This window comes from Morone saxatilis, unplaced genomic scaffold (genome assembly GCF_004916995.1).
Source record: "Morone saxatilis isolate NCDOM2014 unplaced genomic scaffold, NCSU_SB_2.0 Contig7, whole genome shotgun sequence".
Classification (NCBI taxonomy): domain Eukaryota; kingdom Metazoa; phylum Chordata; class Actinopteri; family Moronidae; genus Morone; species Morone saxatilis.
In genome coordinates, this window is record NW_023340246.1 from 13744679 (window position 1) to 13756637 (window position 11959).

At 41.2% G+C, this 11959-nt stretch overlaps 1 protein-coding gene across 1 annotated transcript in view; it reads right to left on the reverse strand.

Moving 5' to 3' along the window:
- The window catches only part of lama2 (laminin, alpha 2), a gene marked incomplete in the record, with an annotated part of 177548 nt that overhangs the window by 41293 nt on the left and 124296 nt on the right, over positions 1 to 11959 (reverse strand). Inside the window, 2 exon segments of the mRNA XM_035679280.1 lie at positions 8328 to 8439; positions 10725 to 10823. Coding sequence (XP_035535173.1) covers positions 8328 to 8439; positions 10725 to 10823 — 211 coding nt within the window.

Here is an 11959-nt window from a genome sequence, read left to right on the forward strand (position 1 = left end):
TGTGTGTGTGTGTACGTACAGTGATCTGCTCCATAAGAACAGCATTGGTGGCTTCAGTTTCATGCAGGAGGCTGTTCATGTGCTCCATACTGCGGGTGGCTGTGCTCAGCTTTTGACTTAGCTCTTCTTTGGTGGGTTCCACCGTCCACACAAATGGCTCTGGAGACCAAAACAAACACACACAAGTTAAAGTTAAAGCTGATTGGCCTCTGTTTGGGCCTCAAGCAACTATCTAAATGTCATATTCCTTGAACTAAACAAAGATGGCAACCGGAGGAGTAAACACTGTTAAGGCAAGAGGTTTAATACTGAAGTACTGTACATGGTGCTTCTAGAAACTGGGTAACTTTTCCTTCAAACACACCTTGTTTGGGGTCCGGGGACGTGAGAAGATGCTCCAGAGAGGGGAGAGGCGTAAGAGCAGGAGAGGGGCTCTCAGTCTCCGTGGTCTCCATGCCCTCGCCCTCCTCCCTGGCCATAGACTGGAGGTCGTTGAGGCCCATTAGTCCCAGCCCCGCCTGGTTCTGATCTGTGTTTCTGCGCTGGGGGTCTGACGCCAGGGGCTTACGGCCGGACTGGACTGACCCCGGACCTGGAAGAATGAAAAGGTTGGCAGAAGAGTTGTTTATTAGCAGGTGAATATTAACAGCATGCAAGCTTTAAACCTTGTTTTTAAAGATTAACCAATCTTTAAATTTCAGTTTAGTTCTCTCTAAACTGAGACTAGTGTCACCCTGTTGCTCCAGACTCCACCGGCCTTCTGTTGTTAGTGTAAGTGTGTTGGGTACATTGATATTGAAGTTTGAATCATGAATTACATTATTACTGAACCAGTGTTCACTGTGATTAAAAACTGTACAACATAATTCATTTTACATCTGTAAATAAGTTCAACTTAGCAAATGTAAGTTTCAACTATGACTGACCCTATTCCCCACCCTTACTTTATTGACATTAAATTACATTTTTATTTCTTTCAATACAAAATAATTGTTATTTTTTTGCTGCCCGATGTTTTACAATTTGAGAGATACAAAATCTAAATACATAAACAACATATAAACACATACTTAGTCAAAGATGAAAGAGAAAGCAGTGTGTTATTGATCCCTTTACCATACTGAACAGAATCTCTTCCTAATTTAACACCAAGTTGAGAGTCACTGTCCTACTTCATTGTGACATGAGGGGGCACCAGACACACTCTGGCGTTAACCAGTTCAGCTGGCTTAAACAACGACAACAAGTGTGAAGAGAAGGGCGAGAGGGAAGGGTGAGGCACTTGAGAGGGAAGGGTGAGGCGCTTGAGAGAGTGGGTAGACAAGAGGGAAGATTGTGATTAATGGACCTAAAAGTGAACCAGAAAGACCAGACACTAAACCAATCCTCTCGCCTTCCCACCTCCCGTCTGGTCCTCTACCTCCTCTCTGGGTGCATCTGAGAGAGAGGAGCAAGATGCTGAAGTCCTACTACATGCATGTATCCGTTTCTTTGTGTGTAAACGTGCATTAGAGCTGGACCAGATTGTGTGGTCCGATTAGGGTTCAAATTAACTATTAATTAGGCTTTTCTTCAAGGAGTAAAAAGCCTAGTTGGAACAGTAAACTTCAATCAGACAAGTGCAGAAAAACCTTTCCAGGCTATAATGTGTAACTGTGCCGTTTCTTATCCCTCTGCTGACACAACACTCCATGTTATAGATAACTTTACAATGTGCACAGATCTAACCAATAAAAACTGTAACAGGCTCAACACTCAGGACAAGAGATCCAAGATAAATCAACCAGCCTCGGCCAGTTTCTTGTAAAAGAAATTTTTTGGAATTAATATTTGTAATTTGTGTTTATGTCATGCTTGATTGTTTAGATTGAAGAGTAAATGGGGCAAAACATGTCAGTGAACATAGATCAATTTTAGTTTCAGTTGATTCATGAAAAAATTTAAAGAATGAGGCCAATAAAAATTGTCCAGCAGTTTTATGAAGCACCTGCCCAATAGGACCAGTTAAACCCACTGATGTTGAACCCTTCTACATTTTATCTGTTATTAAAAATGCTCAAATATGACTTTCAGTGATATTGGCCCTGTATATCGGGCTACTCCTGGCGGGCATGTGTGAGCTGCTAATGATGAGTCTTTCCAGATGCCACAGTGAGCTGTTTGCCCCACTGAGAGGCGGGAACAGAGCTGAGGAGCCTCGCCAACACCTGGCCATAATGAAGTGAAGAAACTAACACACACACACACACACACACACACACACACTTTCCTTTTCTAGTCATGACGTGTACTCATGTGTCTACTTTCTGTTTGACTCCAGAGGGCAGCTGTGTGGGAGGTGATGAATGAACTTCCAGTGCCGCTTTTTTGATAAACACGCCATCTCTCCCATCTCTCCTCTCACAGGAAAGTAAACAAGATAGAAAACTTCAACACTGTTAACACTTGATTGCTTTGATGGATCTCTTTATATGATAACATTCACGCACCCCTTGAGCTTCCTGCTGTCTATCTGAGCAGCAGTCCCTTATTGGGGCTCATTAATATAAGAGATACATTTGGTACCTCCACTGCTACTCATACAGAACTAGCTACTTACTGGATGATCAGTTTATAATGGATAAGGGTTGTAATTTCCCTCCATGCTTACTGTTCTGGCTCTGCAGGTTGAAGAGTTGCTCCTCGAGGCGGGTCAGCTGGCCCTGCAGGGTCTCCACAGTGGCCCGGTGGTCGTCCTGCAGCTTCCTCAGCTGCTCCCTGTAGGTCTGCCGCTGGGTCTCGACTTGGGAGGACAGGTCAGCCTGAGCCTGAGACAGATCTGACCGCAGAGCCACGTTCTCTGACTGCACTGACAGCAGCCTGGGGGAGGAGGCAGAGAGAGAGGAAATAATGGAAGAATTTAGACACTGTGAAAACTACTGGACAATTTTTATATAAAATATGTATATATTTATATGGAAGAATGGTGTGAGAGAACATAATACATCAACATGATGGTATGGTAAATTCTGGGCAAGACAGGGTCGAGCCAGCTCACCTCTCCCGGAGTTCAGCCTCCTTGCTAATGGTTTCCTGGAGGATTTTGTTGTGTCTCTCCAGCAGAGTGTCGTGTTCAGTGTGGAGCTGCTGCAGCTCTGCTGTGCTGCTCTGGAGGCTCTGCTGGCTCTCTGCCAGCCTGGACCTCAGCTGTTCTATCTGAGAGGACAACTGCTCCCTGCCAGACACCACACATATTCATTACACCGTCATATATCTTACAGTGTTGACTGATACATACTACTAATTAACGTTCACTTCAATTTGGTTCCCGAGCAGCTTCTGTTAGCTGCTTTTTCATTGTGTGGTGCGACTCGACTCTACTCGCACTAGATAGTACCTGAGTGAGCTGAGCTGATACTAAAAGGTCACATGAAAACACTGCAGACCACCGATTGGTCAAACAACATGGGACATCCTGCACAAACCCCACATTTTTAAATAGCGTCCACAATTTATTTTATTCACTCAAAAATGGCAGACTGCAAAACTACGCCGTGGTCAACTGACGAAGTGCAGACGTATCAAGAACACCATCCTTTCATGTCATCTGTTTTAAGAGCAGCAGCTCCTTTTGTGTGTGCGTAGTTGTGTGTGGTGTGAAAGAGAGAGCGTGTGGTGAATGTGAGCGGTGCAGGGAAAAACAGAGGAGTGAAGTCGTCAATCTGGCAGTAAATATACCTTGTAGGTTACAGTTTGTAAGTGAATAAAGTTTCCCAACTGCGTCGCTCTGATGCTCACTCCGCCTACGCTGAGGGGGTTACTATCTACAGTGGAAAACTAAGTAGAGGTACCAAAAGTGAGTAAAGTCGAGCCATACCATGTAGTGGATAGCTATCTGTTGCATATAAGCTCTGTAGCTTTAAGGGTATTTGACGTCCACAGTGGGTGGCCAGTAAAGGAACACTATTTTTAATATACTGTCTATTCAATTTCAAACAGTGTAGCAGGACAACAACAAGGTTATAATTCCTCCACTGTTAACCCACCCTGGATGTGAACACCTTCCTTAAAGCTGTGATTCAGCATGTTTGTCATACAGGTGTTGTCCTTACCTCTCCACTTTACCAGAGTCCCCGTCACTCTGGGAATTGGTTTTGTTCTTCTGCTGTTTGAGCACATTGTGGACTCGCACCTTGTAACTCTCAAACTCGCCCGCTGTCGCCATGAGCTCAGCCTGTTATCACAAAGATTGAGCAGAGATACACAGTAAATATCACGGCACACATTTACTGTAGATAGTATTTTGTGAGAGGTGAGCAGATACGTTGTCGTCATTTCTGTTGGACAATAATTGAAGAATACTAACTAACTAACTAACTAAGTTTTACCTTATTTCCATGGTCACTGTCTTAATTCTACTCAATTCTTACCAATTATGTTTCAAATAATGTATCATATAATCATAACCCAACTTAATCATATCCCATCTCCTATTTTCTCCATTTGTTCTCTGTCCGTCCACTGCTGCCCTCAAACTCACTATACTCCATCTGGACAAACACACTTAGGTAACTACCTCAGATTAATAAAAATGTATTGTAAATTTTAAGATGAACACTGTTGGTCTGTTTCTCGCTTGCTTGTTTCAGCTTTTGTGCAAATGCATATATTATTAAAACTGCTTGTGTCAGGTCTGTAATAAGAGTGAAGACCCAGCTGAGCCTCCTTTACTCTTTTATAGACTTGTAAATTTCTCATCTTTCCCACCATATTCCCCCACACAGTGATCTTCATGCACTACACCCTTACAGCACTCTCACATTCACATGCTGATCAAAAATCCATAAAAATATCTGACACAGTAACGTTGAGTCGCTGCTAACAATGGAGCGAGAGAGGACAGGGAGCAAAACAAAAACCTGCAAATAATGTAAGTGCTGACTGGAGGAATAGAAGAATGGGGAACAGACAGCAAATTACCCTTATTGATCACAATATTATAAAACACCTCTCAGTGAAACACAATACAGCTCAACAGTGCCACAAACTACAGCCTCCAATATGACCTCTCAACGATGGTGGGAAAATGTGATCTTCACGTTGAGTAGCAGTAGAAATATAACGCCAGCTGTCAGTGGTGAAAGAAGTATTCAGATCAAATACAAAACAAATGCAAAATAGGAACATTTGCATGTTTTCACCTTTTTTATATCACAGTTAAATAAAGCCGTTTGGATTTTTACCTGTTAGTCAAAGCAATTAAAAGTTGTTACTTTAGGCACTTGGAAAGATTCAATGATTAATCAAAACTAAATGAGAGATCAATCATAAAAATAGTCATGAGTTGCAGGACTATATAACACCGCTCTCTACTGTGTTACTACTGAGCATGAGCTGGTGCAACCTTCAATTAAATTCATTACAGTTTGAAGTGTCTCTCGTAGTTGCAGCATCTCAAACGCTACTTCTGATGTGTTTAATCAGCGGCCAGTATGTTTATTTTGTAAGTACTCGGTACTAGGTATTGAGTCAGTCGAACCTGAACAAAAGGTTTACAGCAAAAATGACAAATTGAGTGTCTGCGTGTGTGTGTGTGTCACAGCCATATAATTACATAGTGGGATTTAAAAGCCAATTAAACACTTAAAACGTGGATGGAATCATATTACGGTATGTAGTAAACACGGGCACACACACTGAGGGAAGTGTGTACAGTATTTTCTTGCCTCATGATGTGTGTGCGCGTGTCTGTGTATGGCTGTGTGTGCATAGTGATATGAATGTGTGCACATCTGCACCAGTGTTTGTGTATGTGGTGTGTTTGCGTGTGTGTTTCTGATAGCCACTAATTAAGTCTCTAATTGCTACTCTCAATCATCCACTGAGCCACGACACACTCTCTTTTTCCTCTCTCACACGCATGCGCACGCACGCACGCACACTCACACACACAACAATAATCACACTGTGATTAGGCAGAAGGCCAGAGAGCTAGGAGCAACAACAAGGAGAGGACAGTTTCATCAGAGCCAGTGAGAATGTGTAGGTTTTGCAACTTTCTTTTTTGTCCCCAATAAAGACTTCATAATGGTAATCCAAATTACAAATTATTTGAACTGCAGGATGTCACTATGATTACACTCATGTAATACACACCGAATGTCTGGAGTTTTTCTAAAACAGAATCTACTTTTATCAAAAATGTTTTTCTTTAGTTTTTGATGCAATTAGCACAGTAAAGGCAGAAAAACAGTGGACGAATACTAAACTGCAATAAAATGGTGGATAGAGAGATCTGAAACTTAGCAGAGATAATTGTAAGTAATTGATAATCTTAAGAGTGATGACAACCTAGATGAACAGTTGACAAAACAATCCCCTCTCAAGGTTTACTTACTGGCTTGTTTTAGAGATTTTGCTAGTATTCCATTGTCTTTATCACCACATGAAGTTTTCTCAGTTGTCATGAAACTATTGATGTTCAAACTTCCCATTATTCTGAGCACTTTAAGCTCCTTTTTATCCATGCCAAGATCAACGACTCTCAACTTCTCAGCCAACACAAATAAGAAGTCATACCAGTGCTCAGAACAATGTAAAGTTTTAACAACCAGTTTCAGGACAAATGTTAAGTAAGTTGAGTGAAGATTATTTTGTCAACGGCTGTTTCCAAATGTGGCGGTGAATAAGTTTAAAAATCTCAGGAACTATTTCACCAGTATTTTTTTAAATTAAAAAATAAATGTTCCCTTTTATCTTCAAGACTGATATGGAAAGCACAGAAGAGAAAGGACGGACTCACTGATGTGCCTTTTTTATGAGCTGAGCAACTAAAAAGAAGAGTTCAACCAATCCTAGCACAAACGGAAAAACACATCACAAGCTGGTCACATAGCCATTGATGCAGGGGGCTGTGAGAGGAGACGCTGCAGCTGCACTGGCAAGAAGATACTGAAGCTGGAGTGAACAGCTATCCGCTAATTACACATGCAGAGAGAGAGTGAGTCCTCTGTATGAAGACACCACTGCCAGAGTGAACCATCTGGATTGTACCACAAAGTTCTGCCACTGAGAAAATGTTTTATACCAGTGGGAACTTAGCATCCTGCTATAGGACAGCATTATAACTTGAAGCTGTAGACATCTAATATTTGTGGGTTTTGGCTAAGCAAAAACACAAAAGCAAGGAAGTGATTAATTAATGCAGATTAACACTTAATAAGATTTTAAGCTTAAGTTCATCTTTAATGTTTTCACCAGTCTCCTCAGAGTTCTAAGTCTGTGTTTTTCTCAGATATAAAAGCTCACTGTACTCTACTTGCCCAGCACCAGAGCAGAAAGACAACATCAGCAACAAGCATCTGAACATTGTCAACCATTTAGCAGCTAGAGAACGACATATTTCCCCTTAGGAACTGGTGGAGAAAAAATGGAGCTAAAAGGGGAGCAAATGTTGGACTTCATCAGGTGGACACAAACAAGACTCCAATGAAACACTGCAGCATGTGTGTACGAATGTATGCTCACATTTGTGTTAGTGCCATGTGTTTCCCTCCAACTGACACCATTTTGCTTGTGCAGTCTCTCTGTTGCCACATACAGCCAACCTCCCAGGGCACTAGCACAGTTACTAGCCGCTAACAAAATACAACAAACTGAGTCAGTGCACCCTATTATCTTGGTGGGTGACTCTTTATCACCACAGTTAGTGATGCTGCAGCCTGCTGGATCCGTCTTTATTGTTCAAGCAACACTTTGCACCAGCAGCTGGCAACGAGCACCGGCAGCTGGCCGCTGGCCGATCAGCCATTGTGTTTGAGCCTAGTTTTCCATTAGTGAGCTAACAAGGAAGCAGAAAGACATTTTGTCTCACTTCGAAGATGCCTCTCCTTCAAAGGTGGGCCTGATAGAACAGGATGTAGTACAACAAAGTATCTGCTTTTGTGGTAATCACACTGAAACTAGTCTTGTTAGGAACACACAACAACTTTTCTTATCATTTCTTTTACATCCAATTAAATAAAGATGGGTTAGGCATCTTTATATAATAAAGTATTTATAAAGATTATACATCTTATTTAATTACTGCTCAATATGATCTATGTCAGTATAATTATTCATTTAATTAATTTCACCTTTTCATATTCTTGGATATATGCCATATTCCTCTAATGTAATAACCCACATTTCCCACATGGATCCCTTACATTTAATATAATGTAATATAATGCAATGTACTCTAATGACAGATGAAACTGGTGGGACAGTAAACAGATAAATCCAGAAATCCCAGTTGGCAGGAAATGGAGGCAGTTAATGGAGGAGAGGTGGTGTTCATTTTCTGCTACCTTTAGCTCCCAGCAGTGTATCCCTGATGAACTGCTCCAGGTCCTCAGCTCGTTTATGAATCCTGTCAGCATCATCCTCAACCTGCTCTCCATCAGCAGACACCTTAGTGGCCTATACACACACACATTATAAAATAATAAACAAGTCATGAATAAGTGAACATATTGACTTCTGTCTAACGAAGGGAAAAGACTGCGCGATGAGGTCTAGAGGATGTACGAGAATGACAGATGAGGCAATACATACACATACATACAATCAATTTTAGTGTGCGCATGTGTGTGTAGTTCAGTTTGTTTACCTTCTGGTTTTCTTGTTTGCATGTGCACTCACATGCCACAACATACACAAACAGACAGATGGATGAATTATTGACATAAAAAGAAAACACAACCTCACACATTAACCCACACCCACCTCACATACAAACACACACTGAGGACCCAGGAAAACGAGAGATGGATGAATCCTTGACAGACATGAACACACACAGAAAGAAAGAGCAGGTAATTATTGTTGTGACTTGACAAGACCATGCTGTATGATTTTAGCTGATGGGTGTGAGTATGTGTGTGTGTGTGTATGTTATGGGGTGTGGGTGATAGCATCGCTGTCAACATGTCAAGGCCCAAGTCCCTAAAAGGGTGTAGCTTGACAGCACGAATGTGAGTGTTATTTTTCTCCATTTGGCACTTGGAGACCCCTCCACTCAAGAAGTGTTTTTCTATTTTGGTTAACTCCTCTTAGAGACATAACTGTGAGTCTCAATATTATAAAGTAAAAAAACATAACAGTTTGTGTAGATTCTTGTATTCTGTATGAGGGCCAAGCACATAGAAAACACTTTTGAGTGTTTACTTAAAATGTTTGAGGCAAAATCTTTAAAATTCTCATTTTTAAAATTTTTCAAGCAGTGTGGATTCCCGAATGATTAACTAGGCAATCGCCCAGGGGCCTAAGTGCTTCTGTTTTGGAAGTGACTGTTAACATTTCTGGTTGGAAATTTATGACTCAATCAAACACTAGGATGACCTAATTCACGAGGGGGCATCGGTCCTGTCATATGTTGTTGTTACTTTTATTCATATCTTGTTAGAATGGACTCTGGGGAGGGGGCAAAGATTAGCTTAGTTTGTGTGATCCGGGTTTGTGAATTTAACTAAATTGTTTTGGGAATATGCACTATTAAAGTATAATATAAACTGCCCATGATAATATGTGAAGTTTTTTTTACCACCAGTCTACTTTTGTGTGGGTGGCTGTGGCTCATGATGGTAGAGGTCTCGAAAAGGACCCCTATGCCAAAATCCTGTTTTAAGTTTTGTGCTTCATATGTTACATATTGCTTAACTTTGTTTGTGTATGTTAAAGGGGAACTTGCAACTCTAAGCCATTTCTTCGCTGGGTTTCACTTTTGTCATCGCATGTTTTCCCTACAGCTCTTGGGACGTGTATTTCACAACACGTCGCTAAAAAACTCACTTGCGGCACCCTCCTTCCCCCTTTCTACCCGCTGCTGATGTGCCTTTTTTTCACCGGGCAACTTTTTCGGTGGAGCAATATCTACCGGGAGGTGGGTAGAGAGCGATTATACCACTAAACCGTTATTTTTAGGCGGCGTGTGCGTTTATGTTGGAATTGCCGTAAAGCCGTTCGTGTTTCTCGCTCGTTCCGCTTCCTCGCGATTACTTCCCTATCCAATTTCCAGGACGGGTATCCAAATTTGCAAGGTGTGGTTTTCCGCCTGGGGTCGCCCTGTGAGGGGGGTGGGGGGTCACCATTTTTCACCGGAACAGGCCATTTAACCATCCAAATGATTTCTAAACGGGTTTATTAAGCTGAAAAAGTTGCCAAGTTCCCCTTTAAAAATACCAAACTGCAAACAAGGGGCCAGATAGTATTGCATATTGCAAGAGGGGTTAACAAGGACCCACCAGTTTATTATTACCCCAGGGGCCTCTAGCAGGTTAACCCATGTATGGTGCTCTGGGGTCCATGGTCTCATAATAAAGATTAATTCTTCCGCAGACATCAGGTCAGCTGGTTACCTAACACTCTACTTTACTACAATCTGCTTGTTAGAAAAGTGGCTTAATTGGTTTCTGTACTGCTTTTAAGCCATTTAACATGCTGCAGCTGGTTACTGGCTGGACTGGTTTATCTATTGTCTCTATTGCAATGCACAGCTTGATATATAACTAACTATAATTGTGTCTTTGCTGTTCTTTGTACAGCGGTGTTGACATAAATTATGATATCACTCCCTGCAACAGTCTATATTTGCTCCATCTTGTTATGTTAGAGAAAGAGAGAGAAGGTGTAAGAAGGATAAAGAGAGAAAGCAAGACAGACAATCAACTAAACTCCAGCCAAAAGAAAAACAAAAGTGTCTGTACCCTGCTGTGTAGTTGGTCCATCTCAATGACCAGTGATCCCAGGTTGGAGTCGGCCAGTTGTAGTAATCTCTCCGGAGCTTTCTGAGGTGACAGCATGTGCTGTAGGAGAGAAACAGAGAGATGAAGGAATTACATAAAGAAATGTCTGACACATTTTGGCTCAGGGCTAGGCTTTTGAACTGCCTGCTTCTGTGCTGTAGAGCCAAAAAGAAGAGGACGAGCAAGGAAGAAGGAACAAATCAAACAGAAAACATTTATACCTTATAAAACTCAATATATTTGAATTGTTAATGCAACCACAATTCATAACTTCTTATCACAATTCATTGGTAACACGGTAAGTGTTAATCAGGTTTAACAGCACTGTGTCCATCATGTTGTTCACAATGCAAATGCTCAACAGCCCTCTGTATTGGAGGAGGAGGCAATTAAAGATATGACTTTGAAAACACTTGAACACAAGCTCAGTACAAGATGCTAATGACAATTCCGCTCTACCTAGTGCAGGCTGAGTGAGCTGAATGAAGAGTGTGCAACCTCATATTTTTATTATTACATATTTATATTTCAATGCCGCTGTTTTGATTACACAGGACCTTTAGTATGTTGTCCATAATGGACTTTCACATTAAGTATATATATGGAAAGATCAGTTACTATCAAACGTTGATGCTTTGCTTAATCAGCTATCTAGCTACAGCTGATCAAATTTGCCAGATAGTTGTCATTTTAGGTCAAACTGATGGTCACCAGCTAGAAGAGAGAAGCCTTCTTTTGTCTGACATCAAGGAACCATTGTTTCAAAGATTTGTGAGGACTTAGAGTGGTAAATCAAGTACTGTTACCAGTGTAGACTGCACAGCAAATAGTCAAAGACAAAATGGTAACTTAAAAGGACCAGTGTGTAGGATTTAGAGGTGGTGAAGATGTAGATTAGAACCAACTGAATACTGCTCGCCTTCTAAGCATGTAGCAGAAACCAGAAACTACATTTAGAGTCAGTGGTTGGTTTAATCAGTTCTGTACTAATGTAGAAACATGGTGGTTTAATATGACAGACTCCGTAGAAGAGGACCTGCTCCCTCTGTAGATAAAAACGTTTCTTATTTTCATGTGATTATACGCGAATGAAAACATACCTATAACTATTATATTCCCTTTCTGCCAATAAATCATCCTAAATGTTACACGCTGGACCTATAAGTTTATTGAATGTAATGACATCATTTTGAATT